This window comes from Agelaius tricolor, unplaced genomic scaffold (genome assembly GCF_023055355.1).
Source record: "Agelaius tricolor isolate 1412-34295 unplaced genomic scaffold, bAgeTri1.0.p SCAF_1, whole genome shotgun sequence".
In the NCBI taxonomy this organism is placed as follows: domain Eukaryota; kingdom Metazoa; phylum Chordata; class Aves; order Passeriformes; family Icteridae; genus Agelaius; species Agelaius tricolor.
The window spans coordinates 5,798,052-5,826,002 of record NW_027269261.1 but is presented as its reverse complement, the minus strand read 5'-3'; the positions used below and the strand labels follow the sequence as shown (position 1 = coordinate 5,826,002).

General features: G+C 45.9%; 1 protein-coding gene across 3 annotated transcripts in view; it reads right to left on the bottom strand.

Annotated features, from left to right (window-relative positions):
- Positions 1–298: 298 nt before the first annotated feature.
- Positions 299–27,951, bottom strand: part of TTBK1 (tau tubulin kinase 1) — a 104,340-nt gene continuing 76,687 nt past the window's right edge. For all 3 annotated transcript variants that reach the window (XM_071418868.1, XM_071418805.1, XM_071418729.1), the window contains exons 14-15: positions 8,397–9,991; positions 299–7,631 (exon numbers count right to left, since the gene is read on the bottom strand). In XM_071418868.1, the coding sequence (XP_071274969.1) occupies positions 7,205–7,631; positions 8,397–9,991 (2,022 nt within the window). In that variant the 3' untranslated portion in view covers positions 299–7,204. The remainder of the gene's footprint in view (positions 7,632–8,396; positions 9,992–27,951) is intronic.

Sequence of the window (27,951 nt, the reverse complement as noted above, 5' to 3'; positions counted from 1 at the left end):
TGGTCAGATAGTGTTAAAAGTCAAACCATGCCAAGTTACTGGTTTGCTTTTGCTCTGCTTCCCACATATTAATGTGCAGACCCAACATGTTTCCAAATGTGGCATCTTAACTGTGGCATCTTGACTGTGCAAAGCATATTTTTTTTGTTTTATTGTTGTTAAAAAAGCAGGCTTTTCTCTCTGACAAGTGCTGTTTTGGGAGTGGATGGCTGAGCCTGCTGCCTGCAGTGTGGTTGTAAACAAGGTTCATGGTGAAGGAACATGTCTTGCAACACCAATAAATGGGAGAAGACACCAATGAAAAGGTAGACAGGCTTTTAATGGCATGATCCAGAATCCCCTTTTAATAACAAATCTAATGACAACTGTGTCTGATATGAACAAGAAATGGCATAATTGTTTATTTTTTTTTTAAGATGTGATCTGAAATTAAGACAAATGCCAGGTGGGTCTGTACACAGACAGGGCTTCTGTGATGCATGCCAGATTTTATGGCCAAGAAATTTGCCATGCAGTTGAACCAGATTGTGGTTCCTCAGTCGGAGTCCTACATTCTGTTTGCAGTGTGTAAACATTCTCCAGCTGCTTTCCTAAAGAATGCAAAGAAGATATGTAGAGAGAGATTTAGCCTTGGGATTCAGTCACATTTCCAGGCAGAAGGAGCAGAAGTCCTGTCTCCAGAGTGTGCCGGAGGCGAAGGAAAACGTCGGTGCGCCAGGTACAACGTCTGAGTGTAGAGTCACATGCTATCGTGGTAAAAGGAGATCTATAAAATCATCTGTGTTCCCAGCTCCAATTCCTGTCTGGAGAAGAAGCAGCAGGTCCCATAGCACAGCAGTCCTGGTTTCACAGCCAGGGGTACCCCCACGTCCTGCAGAGCTCATCCCACCCTCCGCAGGGATGGTCCCGAGCCTGTGCCGTGCACTCCCGAGGAAACGTCAGCCCCAGCCTCCTCCAGGGAACCTGTGCCAGAGCTCCCTGAGCTCCAGGCAGGGCAACAAGGGCCAAGCCAGAGGCAGGGCAGCCACTGAGGAGCACCGTGCTGGCACCAGTCCTGCAGGGTCTTCACCAAAGCAGAGCTCTCACCCCTGAGGCCCCTCTGGTTCAGGAGCTAAGAGCAGGAGAAATTATTATCTTGGTCCCTACAAGGAACCCAGCTCTGGATTTGCTTTGGTAGCTCCCTTCCTCCTTTCAGCACAGAGGGCATCAGTGTTTACTTTAAACCTGCTTTCCAGCCATTTGCAGCTCCAGAAATAAAAGGGATAATGTTCCTCCTTGTGACCCAGCGTATGGCCTGTATGGGTTCCACAGGCTGATGGCCAAGTCTGCCTCAGGCTCTGCAGAATCCAGGAGGGCTTCAACCCCCCAGGCAAAAAAGGGACTGACCTGGAGGGAACATACAGTTACTTTGAAGGCAAGATTTGCTGGAGGAGCTACAGTAGGAATGAAGTGACAGGAGAGTGATGGTGTATAAATCACTGTCATTTCCTGGGATTCTGGCTGTCCTGGGGATCACAGCTCACCCCAGCCTGCAGGCAGAGCTATTCCCTGGCCTTGCAAAACTACCAACCCCAATGCTCATGGAGGTCTTAACATCAGCTGGCTCTGCTGCCACTGCCAGCACAGTCCCAGCCCCTTGGAACGCAGCACCTGCACAGGCCCTGGGGAGCCAGCACACACTGAGCCCACCCAGCAGCCCAGTTACAGGCACATGCCACATGAGGAAAGGGCCTGAACAGCAGCCCAAGCTCTCCTGCTCATGGGGAGGTGCAGGAGTAGCTGGCAAACAGATGGAACCAAAGGTGTTTGCAAAACCTCAGTGGTCCCTGTGGACTTTGTCAAACCAGCCTGGCTCTGCTGGAGCACGGCCATGTTTCAGTTCAGCCAGAAGAAGCTCATTTGATACCAAACTCATTATGTCCACAATGGGACTTTTACTGTGTTCACAGGATAAATTTAACTGCAGGTGAGTGATGTGTGGGGCAAGGCCTTAGGTGGCATCGGTGTCAGTGCACGTGGAATAGCTGTGGGTCAATAAACTGTACAGAGAAAAAAGCAGTGTGCTGAGGGACCACTGGGATGCTACTGGAGCTGCCCAGGCTATCAGTGATCATCTTCTAACAGAGGATCTACAGTGAGAATACACCTCTGTGTGGGAAAGGAGAAATGTGAAAGATTCTCTTGCCCCAACACAACCTGCTTTGGATCTACACGTTTCACCACCAAACTCTCAGTGCTTGTGTTAGCCAGGAGCAGCCACGTGAACAGTGATGCTCCAGATCCTGCTCCATGCCCACAGAGCTGTGTGTCAGTCCAGCAGCTGCTGCAGGTCTGGTGGCAAGCAGGACAGCTGTCAGCCACCCAGGCTGGCGTGTTTCAGCCCTGGTTTGTGCTCAGGCAGGTGCAGCCTCACAGCTGACATGCTCTTTGGTAGAGTGGTATCCTGTTCCCCCATGCACTTTCACTGCACACAGCAGTGAGCCCTGCACACATCTGAAGTCACGGATGAGACTTCTCTGAAGGCAGCAGGACCCTTTTTAACCTTTAGTCACTATATATAATGGTCACTACTTATATTGTTGTAATTATATATATATATATTTTATAATATTCTTTACTTAAAAAAGGGCAAGCAAAGTCTCCTGCCTCTCACTGATTCCAAGCACAACTGACCCAGAGATATTTGCTACCAAAACACCTTTTGCACCAAGGCAAACAGAAGTGCCTGTGCTGCCAACCAGACAAATCAGCTAAGCAGCTTCATCCATGCATGTGTTTGAGCCTCTCCACAGTATCAGTCTGTCTGGTGCCATCTGTCCTTTTCTCCCTCTGCTCATACAATCCATTGCCACACTGGTTTAGTGCTGAGAGCTGCCTTTCAGATTCCCCACGTGGCACATCCCCCCTGTATCCGTGCTTCTTTGCAGGCAGCTCCTGGCCAGCCAGCAGCCACTGGCTCCTTCCCACCAGCCAGGGAGGCATCTCAGCTGCTGGGCAAGGCCCCTGCAAGTGAGGGCTCAGGGCAGTCCCAGAGGCTTTTGCGGTCCCAACACAGATGAGCAAGATGTGTCTCTCCCTACCCATGCAGATGGACACACTGATGAAGGAACAGTGGTGGGCTGTCCCAGGAGTTCCCCCAAAACACACACATGGGCAAAATCACCTGCAAGGACACAGCCACACACCCCAGCAGTGCTTGAGCAGCCCCCTGTGCCCTTGAGCTTGGCAGAGCTTGCACAAGACTCACAGCAGAGAGCAACAGGGCCTTGCCTCTCCCACCTTTCTGGGATGTGACAGCCCACCATGTCCCGTGATGCCACACTAGACCCTCTGGCATTCCTCAACCACCTAACTTGTCCCCAACATCACAGGCCTCATCCCTTCTTGTCCCCAGACATGTTCTCCTGTTTGCTCCAGCTATGGCAGGTGCCCTTCCACCTTTCCTGCACGGCAGCAGAAGAAGAGAGGACCCAGAGGAAATTCTGTGTGTGCTGCTCCCCCAGATGGGAGCACCCCCATCCAGGGGGACACGGCCTGGGGCACACCATGCACTTTCCTGCTGCCCTTCATGCCAGGGACAGCTGGGAAGCAGGGCTGTGCAGGAGCAGGGAGTCTGGCAGCACAACCACGAGGAGAGATGGCCCATGCTGGTCTCAGATCTCCACAGACCCAGATGCACCTTCAGCCCAGCCCTGTCAGACAACACTGTGAACAGCTTTGTTGATGACCTCCACAAGTCCCATCTTGCCTCAACCATTCTTTGATTCACTAAATCATGGAAGTGGTGGAATCTTCCTTGCTGGAGACACTGAAGGCTCATCTTGACACAGCCCTACATAATCTAATCCAGGATCTCATTTTCAATAGAAAATTGGACAAGGTGATTTCCAAGGGTTCCTTTCAATGTAAACTTTTCTTTAATTTCTGTAACATGGAATATCTATTTACTTATATTTTTAATTTTCTTGCAACCAGATTAGAACAAAAGAAAAATTATTATAAAAAAAATTGTCTCAGGCAAAAATTTCAGGGGCAAAAAAGCATAATAAACCAGTGGGTTTGGAGCCATTCAGATCTATCACTCCTGCTCAGTTCAGCATAGACCTGTGCCTGATGTCCAGCTGTGCTGGCCATCTTTCCCTTGCTTTCTGAAACCTGTGGGACCTGCCAGGTGGCTCTCCAGTTTATACCAGCTTTGGCATGTATCCTGGTGGGACCAGGAATCTGCTGCACCACAGAGGGAGATGATACCTTGGTGCCACCAGAATCCTGCCTGCTTCTTGTGGTTGGGTCATGGTAGATAGACCTCTTAGAAGACAGCTCAGTTTCACAGAAACCTTTTAATAAGAAAGTCCCCCTAGTCCTGTGAAAGACTTCACTGGATGGTTGCTTCACAATTAAGAGCCTGCCTGATTTCTTCATCTGCTGTTCTTGGCTGTTCTGATTTCCCTGCTTTCATGTGCCAGAGGAAGACCACAGAACCATAGAATGGTATGGGTTGGAAGGGACCCTTAAGATCATCCAGTTTCAGCCCCTTGCTGTGGGCAAGGACACCTTCCACTAGACCAGGATGCTCAGGGCCCTGTCCAACCCAGCCTTGTGTCTGCCCTGGAGCTTCCTTTCTGACATTGGGCCACAGAAAACTGTTCCTTAAACTTTTTCCTGAACAAATAAATACACTGATTGTGCTTTATTGGCTTCCCATGATGAGGCAGGTTTGCTAACCCTGTTAATAATCCTGTAGTCCTCTTTCAAAGCTCTTTCAATGTCATTTTTGGCATGTGCATTAAGACATGGATGGACCAACTGGTAAAAGCTTCACAACCAAGTCTTATCATCTGAGCACTCTAAAATTAATAGATTTAATAAATTAATAGGAGTCCCATTATGATTTATATTTCTGGAAAGAATCTGTCTTTGAGTTTATTCTGTTTTCTAGTTTCTAAACCTGCAGCACATACTTAGGTTCTAGTCTGACCCACTCTTCAAACTCAGAGAAAGTTTTAGTGCCACCAGAAGAAGTGGTCACAGTCTCTGTGTGTCCTTCTTCTGTTGTGGGACCAAATGGTGAACCAGAGTGATGAAATGAACCAGATGAAAAATAAACTGGCAAATCAGAGCAGTTCGTGTCACGCTGGATCAGCATTTCCAGCCATTTATCAAATAGCTGCTGCACTGCAGATGTGGTGGAACTGTGCAACTAAACAGCTGGAACTTGGAGGGATGTTGCTTTTGATGGCAACATCAGCTCAGTCCATCAGACCACAGCCTGAGCTCCCTCTGAGTTCCCAGTGCTGCTCTGCAAAGATGAGGGCATGTTTGGAAACCAATGGAAAACACTTTGAGCTGGGTGAAATTAATTCTTAGTGTTAGCAACACTGAGACTGTTACATGAAGGGGTAATTCCTGTCTCCTGTTCCTACACATTTCCCTGTTCAGGTGTGCAAGGAGTTTCTCCCTGACACCCTGTCACAGCTCTCACACTCCTTTCCAGGACTCCTGTAGATATGAGCAGCTTCAGGATTCCTTGGACTTGATGGCCATCAGTGTGTGACTGTTTGCATTCATGTTCAAATGAATCAAGGTCATTACTGTTCAGGTTCCTCTGTCAAGCTTTGTTGTCTGCAAATAGTAAATTTGCAGGTAGTTGCAACTGCAGGAATAGGTGTACAGAGCAGCTGTATTTTTGTTCTGTCTCATGCAGTGCCTCTTTTAGGCATGACAATGGTGTGAAGCACAAAGAATTTGGGTCTGGAGTGTTTTCTTCTGTGAGGTGTGGGGAGAATTTTGTCTACTTCAAGATCTCATCAAGATCAGACAGGTACCACTCCTCCTTGCTTTCACTTTCAAGCCTTCCTAATTGTCTGGGGGCTAAACAGTTGGTTGATTTAGCTCTAGCTGAGCGTTAGCTTATGTTCAGATAATATTACTTGAAGAGCACAGCCCTTGCTTTTACATTCACATTGTTCATCCTCAATGCATGGCAGAGGTGAGCACCAAGGAAAAGACACAAACCCCACCTCTGCCACTCAACCCACTGTCCCCTCAGATAGAAATGCACATGGCCATGGCATGCCAGCAAACCTCTCACTGCAAAGCAGCAGGTTTTGGGTACACTACAGGATAATAATTTCCCACCCTGCCGTGTAGGGGAACTTTCAACCACAGTGCCAAAATTCACAAACACCAAGAGCATGACAATAAAACACAAGGAATTCAGGTGCAAGGGGCACCCAGGCTAAAGGCATCCAGTGACTATTCACATCCTCACAATGGAGCTGTGTTTGGTGCACTGCAGGTCTGTGGCACCAACCACGCCCAGGCTGAGAGGAACCACCCTTGCTGGGGGATGTGATGTCCACAGATCACAGTTTGGTATTTGTGACAGATGTGGCTGCAGTGCGCTCCCTTCTACATTAATTAGCAAGAGCTCCTGATTTCCCAGCAAGCTGCCAACACATCTCTACTTCCACCTAAGTACCCACCACACAGGCATCTGCTGAAACAGCAGCAGTGTCTAGAAGCAATGCCAGACAGCCTCCTCTGTGGGACATACTGGAGCAGGTGGGAGCATCCAGCAAGACCTGCCTATCTCCCAGTTCCCACCTGTAGAGGCACCTCTGAAAAGGAGAGAAGAGTCCTCCCCTCCTTACCCCTTCTCTTAACTCATCAAACATGGACGCATTCATCCTTCTTGAATGAGCTAGTGGCAATCCCTTGCTAACACAGGTGGTGGGAGGTGAGCCAACACTCAGGGAGATGGCAGAGACCAAGGCTGGTGTTCTCCCAGCAAGGAGAAAGGAAGGAGCTGCCTGAAGGACAGGAGCCTTCCTCTTTAGCAGGCCTTGCTCTTGTCACCTCTGCTCCTCCTTCCACAGCTGGAGTCGGTGTTGAGGACTGGTATTGCTAATGGGGAGGAGAATCCCTGGGGAGGGAGGCAGGTCAGGCACTGGGCAGGCTGGGTGCTGTGCGTTAGCAAGCGTGAGCTGCGGGCTGGGGGGGTCTCCCTTGGAAAGGCTCCGTGGCTCAGAGGCTGCCAGGCCCGTGGGAGCTGATTGCAGTGTGGGGTGAGAGTGAGAGAAGCATTCAAGTACAGCTACTGCTATACACTCGTGGGTCCAGCATGGAAGGCTGTGCTGCAGCATCTCAAGTGTATACTATATGCAGAAGTGACCCAGTCTGCTGGGCTCGCAGAGGAAGGTCATTATCTGGCAGCTGCCTTACTTTCCAGGGACACCTGCTTTCCTTTGGTTGCTGGACTTTGAGTCTGGGTTTTTCCTCTTTGTCGTTTTTTGGCCATGCCAGGAGATGGCAGGGAATCTCCTGTAGGCCCCGGGGCCTGAGCTGAGGGCTGAGGTCGGGGGGAAGGAGGAACTCGCTGAGGAGCAGTCCCTGGTTTGTGCTGTCGGCAGGGAGAAGGACTTTCCCTCCGAGGCAGCAGCTGGCTTCTGGGGGAAGTACTGGGGTTCCTGGAAGGAAGGATGGGGCTCCGAGGGGATGCACCACTGGACCTCTGCGAGCTGCTCCGTGGAGGAAGAGAAGTGGAGCTCGGTGACGAAGGAAGCCGACTTTGTACCTGTGTTGTTCGGCCCTCGGATGGGACACTGCCAGCTGGTCTCTGTGTCTGAAGCCTGCAGAGAAGAAAAGAGAGAGAAGAGGGAGGATGAAGGGGAATTTTGCAAGGGACTCTTGGGCTCCTGGCAGGATTGGCATGAATGTTGCCAGGCAATTACAAGGAGTCTCCAGCACCAGGGTGGGAGAACCTATGCTGTGAACAAGATGGGGCACCGGTTTGAACACCATCCTGTAACCCAGTGTAGTTAACTGCTATGTGTTTGCCTTGATGCTCCAGCATTCTCTGAGTCAACACGCAGGCATGGTATGTGGGACTTCTCTTAACATGCAGAATGGATGCAGCAACCTTTTTCAAGGCAGGACATACAATTTGGGAATGTGGGCATGAGTTGGATTGCACCAGTTGGCCTCTCATGGTAACTGTGATGGAAGATAAACCAACTGAGGCAATCCCAGCTGGCAGCCTCACTGCCCTTGCAGCTCTAATTACAACAGTAGGGCCAGGAGGCCAGGTCTCCCTGCAGAGTCATGGCCATGCTGCCAAATGGAGAGCTCAACACTAGGGGCATCTACTATTATCAGACCAAGTGAAAGGGCTTGTAAAAGGAAAGGTCTCAAAGCCAGGGCAAGCAAAGAGAGGCTTCAAAAAAAGAAGACAGGTGAGTATTTCACACACCTGTGGGCTGAAATGACTGTAGGAAACAAGGATGGACTATGCATTCAAGCTGAGTAAAGGATGAAGTCATGGGAGGTGAGCAAAGCCCTGGCTGTGTCTCCTCAACAAGCCCAGTTCTTTGCATTTCTCACCATTTTGGTCTTACCTGCAGGCAGCAGCTGCATCCTGTGGGGAGCTGCCCAGCCCTGCCACCGCAGCAGCCACGGAGCTCTCCAGCGGCGTTTTCACCGGCACGATGGGGCGAGGAATTCTGCTCCTTGTGCTTATGGGTCTCTCTTCTCTCCCCAGGAGCGCAGCCTTCCTCTCTCCCTTCCGGGGGATGGAGTCATCAGAGTCGTGGGTGTCCTCCTCGGAGCCGGTGGCTGACAGGGTTTCGGAGGCTCGCCGCCGCTCGTCGCTGGAGGAGGCCGAGGAGGAGGCACCTGAGGCCAGCCGCAGGAGGCGGCTCTGTCTCTTCTCCATCACCAGGCGAGCCAGGTCGGGCTGCTTTGCCCTCTTATAAAGCCTTTCTTTGGCTGAGAGTGAAGTTGAAAGGTCTGAGCCAGTGTCCTCCTCAGAGAACAAAATGGGTATCCGACTCCTGTACCGGGAGCCCAGCGGCCTCCTGGGGCCCAGCTGTGGCGTCTCGAGGATGGTCTCTGCTCGCTTCAGGTGCTCTGTCGCTGGTGCTGCCTTCTCCAGGCCAGGCTCCCTTGTAGCCACCTTGGCAGGCTCTTCCAAATCCAGCGAGAGCGCCGCTTTGCCAGAGGGCTCTGGCTTTTCCTCGGGAAGCTTTGGCATGCCGTTGGGAAGGGCCGGCTGCTCGCCCACGGTCTCTGAGGTGGTTTCCATGTGATTGGCCGACAGCGCGCAGCTCTCCGTCTCTGCCCCTTCCAGCCCGGAATGAATGCTGCCATTCTCCACCAGCACCAGGTTATCCTCCAGCTCCTCCTCGACGATGACCTCCTCGAACTGCCCCGGGGGCCCGTGCTCCTCGTGCCGCATCAGCTGCCCGCTGGAAGACATCACGTTTAGGTGGGTCTTCTCAGCGATGTGAACAAACGTGCGCTCCACTTTGGTGAACGGGGAGGAGGCTGTAGCCACTGCCACAGGAGGCTTTGGTTCTGATTTAAGGACTGAGGACAGGGTCCCTGGCTCAGACACATCCAGCTGGCTCCCCATGGGCTGCGGCCGCTCGCTCTGAGGTGTCAGTGCAGCAAGAGTGCCCAGATCGACTTCTGGAGGTAACTCTGCAGCCACTGGGGATTTTTTCAGATCACCTGGTGAAAACAGCACTAATGTTTTTGAGCCTTCCTCCAGCTCCAGGTCCCCATCAGCAGTGGATGCTCGACCCTTGGAGCCCTTCTGGTCATCAGCCAGGAGCGTGGACGGTGCGCACTCCTGGCTGCGCTCCGTGCTCTTCTGACTCAGGTCACTGCTGGAATCACTGTGCATGTCAATCTCATTGCCCTCCTCCTCCTCCTCTCCCTCATCCTGCTCATCTTCCTCCTCCTCATAGTCTTCCTCCTCTTCTTCCTCCTCCTCCTCCTCCTCCTCTTTTCCATTCATTTCCTGATAAGGTTCCAGAGGTTTGCAAGGAGCAGTCAAGACAATATTTGAAAAATCAACTTTCTTTATCCGCTGGGATAACTTAGGCTTTTCCCAGTAGTTGCACATATCTTTTCTGAAGTCTTGGTAAGGCAAACTTAAAGGGACCGCCTTGGGCAGGCCATTTATTTCAAATGACTTCAGCAGGTATGCCTGCAGGAAGACAAGTGTGACAAAAGAAGAGGGTGAGTTAGCATTCAGACAACTGCATTGACACAGAACACATCAGGACCAACAGCAGCGGGAAGAATCTATGGAAAGCATCTAATCCATCTCATGCTTCCAAAATACATGCCTGAGCAGTCATCACTCCATCATTTGATTCATACAAACCTTAGGGAGGTTCACAGGTACTTATCAGTGAAGGAAATGAAACATGGCAAAGAAGTTCCTTTGTCAGCAGTCTTTAACCTGGACCTAAAAGAACCATTTTCAAGCAATTCCCCAGGATTTTTTCACATTTCCCAATCTTCTTCAGTGTTTATGTATTTATTTCAGTATTTATATATTTACATAGTCACTCCTTCCTTACTGGAACCACTTAGCAACTTGCTTTTATGCCCAGTGAACTGAAGGGGCACCTCTGGGCTAGATAAATTTCCTGATCACTTTCCATTAGCATCCACCATTGCCCCTGCACCATCCATGCCCCCTTCTGCTCCCACATCCCTGTAGCAACTCCTCATTCTGTCTCCCACAGGCTTCTGCTTCCACTGCAATCATCAGCAAGTCATGAAAGCTGGCACACAAAGTGCCATTATAAGACCCTGGGGTGTCCAACCAGGAGAAGTGAAGGGCACACAGGACAGGTGGTGGTTGGGGGCACTGTTTCTCCAGCAGCAGCCTGTGGCAGTAGCAGGCTGTGAAATGATTGCAAATGATCCTACAGAAAAACAGTAGCTCACACACACATGCACACACTTGACCAAACAAGGCCAAAATAAATAGGAAATGCCTGTCAAGCATGGCCTAATTAACAATCAGTTGCAAATGAAAATCCCATCAGCACCACTCTGCAGAATGGATTTTAAACCAAATCATTTACAGCACACTTCTGTTAGGGCTTGCAAACGTGTAACCTCTCCATAAAATCAACTGGTCAATAATGCATCACATATTACCCTTGAAAAGTCCTGACCACGAACAGCAGGGCTCCAAACATCTGTGTTTTCCAGTGGCATTCGACACCGCCGGAGGATATTTAGGCTACACAACTAAATATGCACCCACTTAACCATGTGAGCTCCAGAGCTGCTCACAGCTACCACATTCACCTGGCCGTGGGAATGGATCTTTTTGTCTCTGCTGGGGAGAAAAAGCCCTCAGTGGCTTTTCAGTCCAATGGCACAATTAAAAATGGTGCTGAAAAATGTACTGTTTTTATGCTCCTGTACAACAGAGGCATTTCAAATAGGTTAGTGGGCAGCACCAAGATGTTCTGCGTGGTGGTAAGTTGTTATCCAGTTAATATTTCTTTTTATATCTTATAAATTAAAACACAGGCTGGTTTTGGCAATACCTCTGGAATCCAAAGCTGCTTCTCTTCTTTCATTAAAGCTGAAGCCTGGCCCTGAAGATGGCTCTGTATTAGCCTGGTTTGGGCCTTCACTGACCCACTCTACCTTTTGTATCAGGATGGCCGACGTGGAACTTGGATTGGTAAGAGGCACTTACTGCCCTTTGCAAAGGAAATTACCCACGTGGCCTCTTCCCTCAGGCATTTCTTGGAAATTAGTTCGTTCAACAGCCTAGGACTGGATGATGCACCTTGGCTGGGTTTGTTTTTCCCAAGAAATACATCCACAGTGCCATTCCTGGAATCAGGATGCACTTCCCCAGTGGGAATGGGTCCTGACCAGCAGCTTGCCTTGTGCTGAGCCCCCCGTTGGAAAGAGTTCCACAACCCCAACAACAGTTCCTTTGCTGCTCTACCTCATGCCATTTTCCAGATGCTGTGTTTCATTATGCAGATGGAAAATTGCTGTTTTTCTTTGCATTGTGAAATATGCACCTGTGTAGATCTTCAGATCTCTTCCCAGCCCTTGGCTTGTGTCATCTCTTCTGCTTTGTGGTCAAGGTGAGCTGAATCCAGCCCTGCAGAGCACATCCTGTATAGGCCAGAGATATGATTTCTGTGCCCTGCAGTCTGCATCACCAGCAGCCCTGTCTCCAGCAAGCCCTCTTTCCTCAATAACTTTTCCCTTGCAAGACATCAAAAGTTCTTCTGAGATGAGGTTGCACTAAGCAATAATGTATGACATGGAGCTGGACAGCAGGATGTTGCTGTAAGAAAAATGGTAGTTCTTTATTTCTTTATTTCTTGTGCTCTGGTGCCCCTCTGCTACCATAGAGTCATGCTGTAGATAACCTTCTAACCCTCATGTACTTCCACCTCTACAAATTCCTTGCAGTATTTAGGAAATGGACTGTGTTTCTGTCTGTCTTTTCAATTTCTCCATGTATGTTCTACTTTCCTGTATGGACACTGCACCCTGAGGACAACAGTGACTGCTTTGATTGTACCTACCTTTGGGAGACTTGGACTGCTTCACCTGCTGCATGCACTACCCCAAAACTGCAGAACACATTCCTTAAAGCAGCCCGAGACAGTCGCTGCTCTGCCACTTGTAAATGCACCGTGGAGAAAGTCCGAAGAACACAAACATCCAACTACAAGAAACTCTGCTGAACAAGGTGTTCCCAGTTTGAACCCCTCACCAGAGAAACTTGGGTCCTGTCTTGACAGTCTTTTGTACTACATCACACTCAGCTAGCTTTAGGGCTATTCCCCAAAGGCCAGAGAAGAACTGAGGGAAGGTGTCACAAGATCAGAAGTGGAGAGGCTTAGCCTGTATCTGAAAACTGTGGAATAAAAATTATATGAGGAATCTCTGGAGATCTCTGCTCCAACCAGCCCTCAAAGCAGGACCAGCTTAGAGCTGCCTGTGCTGGGCCACATCCAGCTGAGTTTTTAGTACTTCAAGGATGGAAATCTCACAACCTCTTTGGGACCCTCTCCTAGAGTTTGAGGCTCTTCATAGTGAAAAAGTTGGGGGGCTTAGGATCTAATTCCTATATCTAACCTTCCTTTCATGAAACTTTTGTCCATAGCATCTCATCCTTCCATTGTGTACCTCTGAGAAGAGTATGGAATCTCCCTCCATCAGGCAATTCGATGAAGAAAAAGGATGCCACAACCAATCCTGTTTTTAGGCAGAACACACCCAGATCTCTCAGCCTCTCCTCATGTCAGATGTTTCTAGTTCCTGGTCATCCTGGCAGCCCTCTGTCAGGTTCACCCTTCTGTAAGCAGGAACTAGGCCATGAGGTAAGGCAGCCACATTTTCCTGCCTGTTTGACCTCAGATTTCCACTCCTGACTCTCTCTTGACTTGTTGGTCACTTGTCCAGGAATGCCTGTGGCATTCCATGGGTCTGAGCATGTGTTTACCACCAAGTCTGCATGTTTCACCTCTTTAACTCTCTGTCTCTAAATAAAACTTGTCTTAGATTATTCACTAAGGTTGAAGTGCTTGTGAGTGTTGCCCAAACAAATATTTTAGGACTCTACCTACTTTCTGGTCAAACCTAGAAACTGCCAGGTAGAACTCTGCAGAGTTGCTTAACAGAAGGCAACTGGGTTGCCAGAGATAGAAATAAAATCTGAAAAAATGTGGGAGAGTTCAGGGTCTGCAAAACTTACCAACCTATTAAAAACATCAATACCACTGCCCTCTTCCAATTTCATGAATGTCAAGGAATGCCCCCTACCAACAGTAGCACTCATGAGGACTGGGTGGTGACAGATTTGGAAAGAAGAGGCACCACTTGCCTTATAATTCACCAGCGTGGCCAGTAAACAAACCAACAGTGGTATTTCATCATGGATTGCCAACAGTTTTTTGCTAATACTGCAACTTCAACTGCTGCAGTTCCAAACATTGTCGAGATGGTGACACTTGCCACGGGGTCTGCTCATTCTTGGCTGACTTCCCTAGATGTGGAGGACATGCTTTTCATAACTCCCCTCCTTGACCATGTTTTCTTTTCATTATTGCTTGATCTCTTTATGAACTGCTGAGGAAAGGAAAATCATGGGAATGATGTAAATGCACATGAATGTATTAGAATTGTAAGTAAGTGAACTGAGATTGTTCCAACAACTCCATACGCCCAACTGACCTTATACACATGGAATGGGGATTCAGTGGGCATGGGCCTCATTGCAATCTATGGCAAAAGGGGCCAGGAGGGGTGGAGACACCACTGGAGTTGGGCTCCCACTCTTTCAGTGCCACCAAAATGAGGTGCTCTGATCTTGAAAAGGGCTGGTCTCCCCGTGAAACAGGCAGAACAGATAAAGAGAGGATAGAGTGTGATCATGAGGGGACCTTCCCACCTCCCAGATGTAGTTCATGAGGGTACAGTGTCACCTGCAGGCACTGCCCAGGAACCTACAGTGGTCTGTCCATCTGGGAGGTGTCAGTGGAATTATGAAAGAATGGTTCAGCACATTCCCCTTCCCATTGGAAACTGAGAGTGGCAATGGCTCATGTTTCACAGCCATGATGGTTCAAGACTGGTCCAAAGAGGAAGAAATCTGATGGATATTTCACATTCCATAATATCCCCAAGCTAATGGTCCTGTCAAATGCTTCAAGAGGTTGAGTTACTAGATGGAAGTTCAGGTCTCACTTCAAATCTTATGCTGCAGTTAATCCAAGCTTTTGGATGGACACACAATATTCCTCAAAGTCCTGTGTGTTCATCTCCCTCAGTATCCCAGCTCACCAGTTCTTGGGAAATATTAACTATGGATTTGACCAAAACTTGGGAGATCATGTGAAAAAAACCACACAAATCTGACTTGAGGCACTAAGGAAAATGTGGTTTGAAGTGGCACAAGACTAATACAACCACATGGAACTGCAACATCCCTGAGCCACCGTTAATATTTGTGACTTATAGGGAAATTATTTCTATGATTTATCATCATCCACAGGACATGTGTACTAATATACCACGAGGAATGCATATTCCAAGGGTGTGGGGAATGTCACAATGCAGTGTCTGGTCTTTTTGACTAACAATGACACCAGGTCTGACATTTGTTCAGAGCTTGCACACACTTCTGGGGCACAGTGATGGAATATGGTCTGCAGAGGGATGGTGATGCCAGCACACACTGGGATTACTGACATTTTGACACCTTTGGAGGAAGCAGCCTCTTACAACAGCGGTGTGTGTGGATGAATCAAAAGGGAGTCACAAGACCAACAGCAATATGCATGTCCTGGGTAATCCAAAAAATGTGCCTTGTACTCTGTATCTTTCCTATGCCAACCTTCCCAAGATTATCCTTTTCTCCCTGGGCTTTAGAGAATTTCCTGGCACCATTTTGGCTGCTCTTGCTGGAAGCAATCCCTGTTTCTGGAGCTGGGGAGGATGTTTCCCTTGGATCTTTTCACTGCTGCTGCCCAGAAATCCAGAGCCCCTTCTCCCTCCACAAGTTCCAGCCATTGCCCCAGTTCCAGTCACCACGGCTGATGGAACTGCCACTGCCAGGAGAGCCTCTGTTGGCTGGTGTAGAGCAAACAACCCAGCAGCACTGGCTTTTGGTTTTGGACAATAAGAAATGGTACTTTCCTGTTTTTTGGTTTTGTCCCTGTTCCCCACTGGTTGTTTTTTAGGGGGAGAGGGAGCTGTGTAACTGCGAAGGCTCAGTTGCTGTGTTGTGTTTTTTCTTTTCTTTGTCCTCTCTCTTGGCCATGTGAGCAGCAGTAGGGGCTTCTCCACCAGCTTGTCTTTAGCAACAAGGTACTTGTGACAAGTGGACTTGTGGTGTTGTGGGGGAGAGGGAGCTATTTTCACACCCCAACTGATGGCATTCCAGATCAAATGATGTTATATAACCTTGCTGAACAAATCAAAGCATTGACTAATGAAACTCATGTGGCACTGGAGGAAGCAAAGGTCCAATTGCAGGCAACATCAAAAAAGGCTTTGCAAAACAGACTAAAATCAGACTTTTATTATGGCCTGAAAGTGCAGTGTGTGCATGTGTGAGCCTGGGACACCATCCATGAGTCTGAATTGTAGAAGTTCTTACTTAACTTGGCCAGATCTATAGTATTGATAAATTGCATTATTTGTGAATCTGTGATCTCTGAATTTGTGATCAAGTTCTTACTGAACACAATCAGACTCAGAGTCAAGACCACATTCTCTGTGAATCTGTGCCTGTGAAAGTTCTTCTTGAGCTCAGCTGGACTCACAGTGCTGTGCTGGGAATAAATAGAAATTTATTTTATTTATTCTACTCTATTTATCCAGCCACACCCAGGCCCCCTGATCTCTGAGGACCTGCTGGACCTGAGAACTGTGGTGGTTTTTGCAGGGGTCCCAGGATGAGGGAAGAGACAAGAATGTTGACTCCATGTTTCAGAAGGCTGAATTATTATTTTATGATATCTATATTATTAAAATTATACTAAAAGAAGAGAAGAAAGGGTTTCATCAGAAGACTAGCAAGCAAGAAGAAGAATGATAACTAAAGCTCCTGACTCTCAGAGAGTCCGAGCCAGCTGGACTATGACTGGACTGTGATTTGCCATTAATTAGAAACAACCACATGAGACCAATCACAGATGCACCTGTTGCATTCCACAGCAGCAGATAATCCTTGTTTACATTTTGTTCTTGAGGTCTCTCAGCTTCTCAGGAGGAAAAATCCTAAGGAAAGGATTTTTCATAAAACATGTCTGTGACAAGAACAAGTGGGTTTATTTTCTGTCAAAATTTCTACACCCCTAATGCAGCACATGTCACAGAGTGGGCTCTGTGTCCTCCAGAAAAGCCTGCTCTCCTAGGCAGCTCTGCACTGATGTGGGCAAAGGGAACAGTTTCCCATATAAGCCTAATAAATGTTCCCTTTTACTTTAAAATTTGGGATTTTTTTCTCTCCCATCTCTTGTAAAGAAAAATCAACCAGGTACAGGAAAAAAACCCAAAACCCCTCACAATGTTTATCTCACGTAAATTCAGGAAATGATGCACTTCTTCTACCCACTGTTCTGTTTCAGACCATGCTATAAACCATGGCACCACTGGATCCTTCTGCAGAGCCTGACAGACATTCACATATCAAATGTAACTAGGGATCTGCCACACACCAGCAGCCTCTCAGGGGCAAGCTAAAACCTACTGTGAAGCATGGGGAAGAAAAGCTTTGGACCTTGCTAAAGGCAGACTCAGAAGAATCCTGCCTGAGCCTCCACAGAATTCCCAGGAGGAAAGGGGACTCACACACTGTACAACCCTCTGAGACCACAGCCTTATCCAGGCTCCTTCTTCCAGACCATCACCTGCCTGCACAAACTGCTCTCTGCTTTTGAGCAGCTGGAGTCTTGTGATTCTTCTGCATGAGGGAAATTTCCACCACACTTTCCAGAGGTACCACAGCCTTCACATGCCTTGAATTGAAACCACATTGTGGCCTTCCCAAAGTACATAAATCACATCTCTAACAGTCACATAACTTTGTTTCTATTCCCAGATGTGTCTTAAGTGCAAGTTTTTAGTGCTCACACGTGTAAGCAATAGTGGAACTCTCACTGTTCTACCAGATCTCCTTCAACTCCCTGTGCAGTGCTCCCACCTACCCAAGGATGAGCAGGAAACACCTTCCCAGAGCCAATGAAGTAGAAAAACAAAGAAATAAAGCAAATAAAAAACCCAGCCATCAACAAGATGCTGCCTTTGATTCTTTAATAAGGTTTTGGTAGTATACAAGCTTTTTTTTTTTTTGTTTGTTCGTTTTTTCTTTTTTTTTCTTTCTTTTTTTTTCCCGATTGTCTGGATTAACATACATGGATTTAAAAAAGGCACAAAATCCATTGCACAGCTTCTGTTTCATTTGTTTTTGATGACATTGCCTGTTCATTGTGGTTTCAAGTGTAGGATTTTACAGTACTCTGCAGCATTTACAGCATGATCTACATACAGGTAATCAATGCATGCTTTTATACAGGAGACAGAATTCAAATTCTCTCTCAGTATTTCTATATACACAATAATACAGTCTTTTTCTTCTGAAAAAAAAGCTTTAAATTGGTCTTGCATGCTTGGTATACCAGAAGAATTAGTGCAAGCATATATTACAGTGTTATTGCAGTACAAAAAGGGGTTGACCTTAGGCTCTAAAGGGATTAGATAAGGAAGAATAAAAAGACTCGAGGAAAACAAGCTTTGGATCCCTTTAGTCAACGATGTCCTTCCAAATGGATCCCTACACAGTACTGCCTTTAAAGCTACAGCAGGCTGAGTCCCCTCCCTCTCCCTGCTGCCTTCCCCCTGAGACAAACTTCCACAGCTTCTGCAAACCTCCTGTCCCTAGCAGTCCATGAGGACTCCTGGCAGCCTGAGGAATCCTTTCTGCTGGACCTCTTAATCCTGGAGACCTGCTTGAAGGGGACTGCACTGAGATCCACTGCTTCAAGCAAACTCAAGTCCCAGCAGATGGAGTTTCTCAAGTAAACCAGGAAGCACAACAGGTTCCCTACAGCTTTTGTCTCCTCTCAGTAGCAACGACCACAGAAACCCACATTCACCTCCTACTCAAGTAGCAGTTGGTTAAATATGGTTTATTTAACCATGAATAAACTCTCCTGCTTAGCAGCAACAGAAGTCTAACAGGTGACACAAGGTAATGCAAAGGAAGGATATGCTGGTCCCTGAGATTCTTTATGGGAGCTGAAAGGTCTGAGAAGCAAAAATCAAGTTCTCAACACGACATTAATTGTTCCACTCGGAATGGGAAGAGGCCTTAGTCCTGAGAGATGCAGATGGCACACAGACAGCAAGAGCTGTAATCCAGTCTTCCCTATAACAGCTTTTATTTGGATACTATCAGGACCTTAGCATATCCTGGAAGTGACATTATCCTCTGCCAACATAGACTAAGCTTGATCGGGACTGGGAGATCTGGCAGGATTGACAACAGTGTGTGGAAAAAACCTAGAATCTGAGTTTCTGAAGCAGCAGCTCTTTCTTCAAACCAGCATCAGATGAGGTAAAAGTAGCAGGGGTCTTAGAGCTGCCATGCTTACTTGCAGGATCTCCACGTTCCAAGAATCAGCACCATAAATGTTAGAGATGTTCTTCTATCCAGCACCTTACCATCAATGCTCCACAGCCTTTTTCTTCATTCTTTTTACCAAGGTGAATAGGACAATCCAGTCCTGTGCTGGATAAGTGCTCTGCTCCTCCCTGTTTGTGCTTTCATGTGTTGGGTTTGTGCCAGTTTTCCTAGCGTCTTGGATGGAAGCAAAAGCTCTGTAAATGTGGGATGCCTGCCACTCAGCTTCCCAACTCTGTACCCACCAGTGTCTCCAGTGAGAGCCAATGCAGAGCTCCCTGTCTGAGCAGACACGGAGAACACTTCATTTGTATCACTCACTGGAGACTTGGGAAATAGTGAGCAAAGTGGAAGGAAATGATAATCCAAAAATTCCTCTAGTCCCTAACTGTAAAGGCAACTTAATAGCAGCAAGAAAGAAGAAGAAGAAGAAGAATATTCTGAAAGCTAAACATCTTCCTACGTCATAAAAATAACCAGAAGTCAGCAGTGCTGAGTAAGAACCTGATCTGGTAGGGGTTTTCTAGGAAGGACCAAGCTGAAGGGGCAAGAGTCCCACGGAAATCCTCCTTATCTGACTTGTTCAGAGGAAATTTGCCATTACTGTGTTTCATGTTGCCAGATAATTAATTGCACTCATAATTAAACTGAGAAACTTGTTGGAGTTGTTGGAGGAAACCCTGGGGATTTTTACGAGGCAAGTGCACTAGATGAGGTAACTCATTGAACCACTTTGCATATGAAAAAATAAAACCTCCAAACATAAAGCAATTTTCTTTTTGAACACTAGAAGACATGCAAGTGAATGTAAAATGGGGATTGCTTCCAACCCCCAGGTTACACGGTTAGCAGCTTGTTCAAAATGTACATTCATCGTAACATCATTTTTTTTCAATGGCAGGTGTGATATAAAGAAGTTGCAATACAGCAAATAACACTTAGAAACATTTCCCAGAAATTAATCTTCGCACTGTCCCCTGGAACTGCCAATGCAGGTTTGTGTTATAGTGACCCAAACACAAAACACGTGGCATAAAAATGCAACAAAAAGCAAGGTAGTGCCACAATGATCAGCCTTTGTGTGTTTTATTTCATCTTTTAATAGTACCCAAAATAGGTGTTTGCATACTATAAATTATGTCCCAAGTGCCAGCACTGTTCCCATCACCAGAATACTCTGCCACTGGCTGACAGCAAAAGGAGAGATTTTTTTTGTTGTGTATTTATGCACAACATGCTGAATGAAGAGACCTGGGCTGGGCCAGGTTGCTGAAATCAGACCTGCAGCATGCAGAGGAGGCCAGGTGCACCCCCTGAACCAGATGCCATAAAGGTACTTTCTGTAAGTGGCGGAGATTTGCTCTTTGCAGCATCCTTTTCAGCATTTGGGGGTGTGCAAAGTGGCCCACTACTGGCACAGAAACTCTTCTGTAAGGCAGGAGCACGTGTGACAGTTTGCACGCCACGCGTGGGTCACGCACACACACAAACACACAGACAAGCAGAAACGGAAGCTCCAGCACAAAGCATCCCAACACCATCCTGGGGACAACAGTGACATCAGGAAGCACATCTGGCTTACTTTGGTCAGCCTCTCCAGAAATTATTTTCTCTTCCAGTCACTCTGGGGAGAGCTGGAAAGTCTCAACAGGGAAGCAGGTCAAGAAAAAGGTACTCCATGTTCTCCAGCTGAGAAATAGCTGAGGCAATTTTTTCACAATAAACACTAACAGGATTTTAGGGGTTTGCAAATTATCCATGATTTTAAAGGCTTCAGACCTTGTGTGCTAGGAAATGCAATTTTGTTTTTTTCAGCTAGCCTCTTGCAGCCCATCTGTTACTGCCAAGCAGAGCTAGACAAATATACGATAGCTATCTCCGAATTGTTCTTTCCCATTTTTACCAAAGGGAAACAAGAAAAGCAAAAATAAAAACAAACGCTTCTCTTTTGAATAGATTGGGATAAAAGAGCCCTTTCTTATGCAATGTGAAAGTAGCAAAATGGTCTCAGCTTCAGGTAAAGTTCTGAGAGTGTCATGAATAAATCTTTAATGACAACCATTAATAAAATGTGTCATTCATACCACCCAGCAGTTGACAATACAAATAAATTCAGCCATTGACGCAGAACTGCGTCAGTTACTATGTGGCTGTAATACAAATGTAACTGGATACCACAGAGACTCCATGTAGCCTAAGGAAGGGATGCCAGACCCACTGGACAAACATGGTTGGTATCTGTCACCAATCCCCCCAGATAAGCAGTAGAAAATCTTCTCTTTTCAAGAATAATCTTGTGCTGCTGTCAAGCTCTTAAAAGCTCCACGTATACATATCATGAAAGATTGATGGTGGTGTGAGAGGGAAGGATGCTAGAAAACAGGAAAAGGACTGAACACATCTTTCCATGCTTTCTGACCTTCAGTCTCACAGTGCATCCTATTGAGCTATTTTACAAGAGAGGAGTGAACTAGCAATGGTTGTATTTTCTTGCCTTGATTTATTTACAAAGGATCACAGCACCAGATTCAAATAGTGCATTTTTTCCACAATAGAGCAAGGGAAGTTCCTGGTGATTTGCAGTCAAAGAAATGCCTCAGTGATATTTATTGTATTTGGTATATAGGTCCCACCCACTGTCCTGACAATTTGCAGATTATGAAAAGATATTCAGCCTCCTGAAATTCCCTTTTGTGCAACCAAACATCTGGTTTTATCCTGACATGATCTGAAAAGGCTTTTTTTGTTGCTGACTCCCCCATGTAAAACAGCAGGGAAGTGACTCATGAGAAAAATAAAGCACTTGGGGATCTTTAGAGTTTAAGAGCCCATAGGAAGGTATGAATACAACAAGTGTTGTTTCAGAATAAACTTGGGAAAGGGTAAACTGAGGTGTTTGCTCTGGTTTCCCAGACTGCAGAAGGGTCTTTCTGACTGCAGAAGGCTTCTACCACAAAACAAATCACCAAGATTCTCAAAAGAGGCTGCACACTTTGGGGCAAAGTGGTCAGAGGCAAAGATGGTATCAAAGCCTGGCAATGCTACTGAAATAAAAGACAAATGAGGTAGATAACCACTCCAAAGTGAAATCTTTGGAAGAAATGTTTGAAGCACAGAGCAGAGAAGTGCCCCAAATGACACTTGTTTTGTTTCTAGTCTCAAGTGCTCACAGCCTAGGCGAGTTAGAAGAACAGTGTGTGTGTTCACTGGCTTTAGAGCCACTTTTGGAAAAGAAACAGCCCAGCTACTGAAGAGCCACTCAACCTCTGTGCCCCTGAATGGGCTGGGGAAGGTGCTGAGAACACCTCTGCTTATTATGGCTGATCAGTTCAAGCAACAGGCCCCTTTCCAGAGGTCCTGTATCAAAAAAACATAGCAAAAAGGAAAAAAAGATTGTTGACTGGTTCTCAAAGGCATGCTGCCTTCTTGTGTAACACTGGGGTTTGGTGTTTCACAGCTGAGGAGAGCTGGGCATCAAATGAAATGGCAGAAGAAACAAAGAGCTTGTTTCAAACAACAAGATACTTTGGTGGCCTAATGGCAGTGGCACAGGCTTCATAAGGGAAGAACAGTCATTATATGTGGCAAAGTAAAGAACACCAATCCCCAAGAAAGAATCCACCAGTCTGTGATATCTCCAGTTTAAGACAGGAGCAGGAGGAAACACTGCTGTGTTAAAGTTTATATTTAATGAAGAGTGTCAGCTCTGTTGCATTTATAATTGCCCTCTCCTGGCTGCTTGAAACACCCAATTTGATTTGAAACCTCCTGACTCTCCCAGCTCCTAGGCTGGAGAATGGGGACAGTCAATTTGCCAGCACAGAAAAGCATTCATTTTGAAGAACTTGAAGAGTTTGCAACTGGAGCTGCGACATTTTCTCACTCACAGACACCAGGCACTGATTTAAGTGGAACTTGGGAGACGTGCTCACAACACCAGAAGTGGTGTTCAGCCAGCTATTTACATGGTTTGAAAATGCAGATGGTACCCATGTCTTAAGGGAAAAACCATTGCCAGCTGTCTAAATTTAGCTGCTGAGGCAGACAATAACTGGGGGGAGCCTGCTAAGTCCTAAGGATTCCAGGACTTGAAACTCATGCAACTGCCCTGAAAATGGAAGGTATCCTCCACACTCATTTTTGAAATCAAACTGCCTTTAAACAGTTTGATCTCACACAGATTCCATGTAGAGCTGAGACTGCTCCAGTTGCCAAAACGTGCCATTCTTTTGCAATTTCCTCCAAGGAAGGCAGAGGGAGGGAAGGCCTCTTGGCTGCTCAAAATGCTATAGGGATTGTATGGGGCACCATGAGCTATGCAATGCATAAGAGACGGGTGCAGGAGACGTGCTCTGCAGGTTCTTGGGAATGGCAAAGGCAGAAGGGAGTGCAGGTATCCAGGGATGCAATAAGGATGCAAGGGATGAGATTCCATGAATGGGATGGAGGTAAACCAGGGGTTTACCAATGTGTGGAGTGGGACATGCAGGAAACCAAGGCAGAGCAAAAAGACTTTGTCATATGGAGAAGAGATGGGAGAGGCAAATTGGAACAAAGAGGCAACCAGATCTCAGAGAACTTCTCAGTGAGGTGGACGTGAGGGGGTTCTGCATGTGAAGTCTACCAGCAGCTTGGGGCTATAGCCAACTGCTGCTGTGCTTGCACCCAGATTCAGATTTGAGCAGAAGCTGGGTGGCAGCTGCTGAGCAATGTCTCTGCTTACAGAGCAATGAGAAGATCCCAGAGGAGAACATCAGCTGCCTTATCTCAATCCAGCCTGGAGGCCACTGTCCAAGGACAGCTTCTCCATCCTGGGTGGGGGGGTGTCAGCTGCCATTCAGCCCAACAAACACAACTTCTGAACAAGCTTGCCCTTTCAAGAACAACAGTCCTGCAGCAGCCTTGACCACCACAATGCCCAGGTTCAGACACACTACAAAGAGAAGGAGTGGTAGGACAGGGGTGACTTCATCATGAAGAGGTAGTGTAAGGATGGGGTTATACCACCCATATGGCTGTTTTACAGGGCATTTCTATATTACTTTCTGCCAGAGACTTTAAATAGTGAAAGAGGTGATGCACTGTAACTCTTTCAGATGCCTGCCCCCCAACAGTAGTAAAAAATAATGGGAATGGTAGACAAGGTCAGGCTCACACCAGGGACTTCATCATCATGGGGGTATCAAGAGGATACTCCTAATGAAAACTGGCACCTGCAGAACTGCACCTGTGCCAGTGCAATTTATTTTCAGTCAACCCCCTCCCACCAGAACTGTCTCCCCTGAAAGTGAATGCGTGCTGACATAACAACATTTACCCAGTGCTAGCTTAACCCAAGCTTTTACTGTAACATTTTCACAGAAATCATATCTCATTAGCTCCTTCCTGAGGGAAGGAGGCTGAGGAGAGAGCAATAAATTGGAAATATCTCCCATTCTGCATAGAAAGAAAGTGAAAGGAGCCAAGAGGCCAAGATATAAAAAGATGGCTTTTATATGTATATACAAGTGATGAACATTTGCTCACTTGAAGTAGATCATGAGATCCCAGTGACAGCTTCCTGTCCTGATGCCAATGATCTCTGTGAGGGAGTGGCAAATGCTCATTTCCAATTTGGATTCTGAGGAGAACAGGTGCTATGTACAATGGGAAGTAAAAGAAGAGTATCTCCCTCAGGATGCAAATCCCATTCTTGGACCCTTCTGATGAACTCAATTTGCCTAAGAGTCTGATGCTGAAAGGGAATTTTATTTCACTAGTGTTGATTCCCATTGGCTTTTTCCATCTGAAGAACTAAAAAAACCCTACCAAACATAAAAGGACAAATAAGTAGGGCAACTAACTTTTCAGCCCACAGCCCCATGATCAATTTTCATGTCAACAGCCTTCCATCAGCTGGGTTTTTTGCCAACTGATTTTGGATATATTTACATTTATAATTGCAGTCATTATAAATTAAACACAATAAATAAATGCAATATAAATGTAATCTACATAAGATTTTTTTTAGAATTGCACTGCAACTAGTTTCAATATTAATTTATTACATTTCCATATATATAAAAAAGACCTCTTTTCACATTTCTTTAATTTGCCAACTGTTCCTCAACAATATGTAGATTCCATAGTAATTAATACAGCATTAGATGAAGATGTTAAAAAACCCCTTTAAATTGACTATTTTTAATACTTTTTGCATAATACTTTAACATCAGGATTCCAGCCATTAGCACCAATTAATTTGTTCAGAATTAAATTGTAAAAGACATATTGATCATGAAATAAGACTTCCCATAAAGCCCAGGTGACAGCAACATGTCCAATTATTCTGGTATAGAGCCCAAATTTGATGGTTTAACAGGACTGGTTTAGAAACCAATATTTAGAAACCAATTACAGAGACTGAACAGCAAAGAACTCAGTGTCTTTAACTAATGTATTTCAGTGGTTTACCACATACCTATGTCTTTAAAATGAGCATCTTGCTTCTAGGTTTACCTTTGCTATTTTATCTTCCAGCACTTAGACTCATATCCTTGCCTGGCAGGTTAAAACCACTCTTGCTCTATTCAGGCAGAGACACCTAACAGCAATCATGTCACTTTTTAGTTTTGTATTTAATGACAGACTGCATTTCTTCCAGCTTATTCTACAAGGCAGCTTTTACAGAAGCATTCTTGTATCACTTCTTCTCTTTTAGGTTTTGAAAATCTTTTACAGAAATTTCCATACAAGACTTGGATATGTCTGGTAGTGATCTCACCACCACAAAAGATCTCCCTCTGTTCTTCTATTTTTTCTGTTTTCCTGCTGATATACCGAAGAAGAATTTATTTATTCTTTTTTTTCTTTTTTTTTTTTTTTGCTGCTGCTGCAGCATAGTGAGAACTTAGATGCAGCTAATTACTTCACCTAACTGCCACCTCATTTTGGGAGACAGCACCTCCCAGGGCACAGTTTCTCTCATTCTGTACATGTGACTTACATCTTTCATACTCCAAACATGACCTTGTCCCTGTGTGGATGCAATCATCACTTTGAACACAAGCAATTTATCAAGCAATTCAGATCTTTCTGCAGAGCTGATCTGTCAGTAGTGTTTTATCAAACCACCCACCTTCTGTCACTGCAAACCTTCTCCTCAGTGATTTCTTTGTTCTTCTTGACAGCCACTAAAGGCATGGAATAGTGCTGAGTTAAGGGTAGGAGGTCAGGAGTCCTAATGAGAAACAGCCCCTCTTGTAAGAGATAGCAACATATAAACGTATTTTGTTTGTCTAGTTGGCTTTCAATTTATTAATAATTTTAACTGGAAGAAAGTCTTACTGAAGTCTGTATAAATCAACCATTTTAGAAATCAGATTTTTGAACATAGAAAAGCAGTATCAAGATTATGTGAGTAGCATTATGATGAGCAGCATTAGACAGATTACTGACCTTTGAAATTTATGTATGGAGCTACTTATTGGCTTGGCATTGTTTTTGTCTGAACAAAAGGCTTAGAGTTTATAAATACCCAGTTATCCAGTTTGTTCCCTTTTCTGACTGGCAAAACTAAAAACTGCTTTATTTTTCTTTAAAAATAGAACAAGAGTAATTTTAATTCCTAAAATTGACCTTGAAAAGGGAACATGAGTGTTTTGGACGCTATGAACAAAAATTATTAAGAGTTACTGATTTAAGTCTAGTGCTTTCACAAATTCTATTTTTTCTGGAATCTGTTCTTTCACCAAAGTCTCTAGTGAAGATGGAAAAAAAATAACATCAGAGCAGAGTCTACTTAAGGAAATCATCCCATCTCATGTCACTTTGAGAAGAGCAAATCCTTGCTCTTTCTGGTATCTGTCCTTGACAAGGGAACTGCCAAATAGGATTAGGCTAGTGGTTAATTCAACCCAAGTATTTTTGGCAATGCCAGTACCTTTTTAAAAAATAAAGCTCATGAAAAAATGGCAGATAAAAATTTTGTCTGATCAGTAAACTGTCCTGTTCACACATGTTCTTGGGGCAAATCAAAAGAAATTGATGCCACTGATACAAGAATGACTGTGGGAAGAGGCAGGTCATACCTGTGCTGAATCTTCTCAAGGAGGGTGTGTTGCCCCCCCATCTCCATCCCTGCACCCCCCAGGATGCTCTGTCAGGATGTCAGCCTGTCAGACCATGTCCTACAGCATGCAGTAACACTGGGCCAGGTGCTAGGGACTTCAGAAAGCACCACTCACCCTGTCTGGGGCTGCACTATCTGCTCCTGCTTATGGGAGGGTGAATCTAATACTAAGGGAGCTTCAGGTAGGGCAGATGTACCTACAGAAAGCACTGCTTGGGAGGAATTGTTCCTTGAAAACCCACTGGAAACACTCCACCCATGCAGTGATACCTCCATGCCACAGCTTCCTTCCAACACCCACACTTACTCCAACCCATTTTCACATCTGCCTGAGCTTTCTGCACGTTTTCTTGCCTGTATCCTTTGCTTGTATATTTTCTGCACAGTATTTTACTTTGGACTTGCACTTCCCTAAAGCCCTGAGCACCAGCAATGACCCCTTCTTCCTTCACCTTAACATCCATACTGCCTGTTCTCCCAGAAGATGAGACCAAAGGCTCATGGCAATAGAAGATAGTTACCACATTCACTTGACTACAGAAAGTCTTCATACAGTCTGGTGTTTTACACTGCAACTCTGCTGAGAAGGGCAATATATTTGTGCAAACACAGGAAATAAGGATACTTGTGACAATTTAAATCAACTTTGATCTCCCTTTTCTTTTGAGATTCACAGTTTTAGCAAAGGGCTTCATGGGCTCTGTATACCAGGAGCTGAGGCCACTTTATTTCTCAAATGAGATCTGTTATCACAGGCATTTCCAAGCAAGGCCAAGAAGCAGGACTGCTCTGCCATTGAAAAGCTGCAGTTGCCTAAAATTTCTGGAATTTAAAACCAGCATAATTTACAGCTGGATCAGTAAGAAAA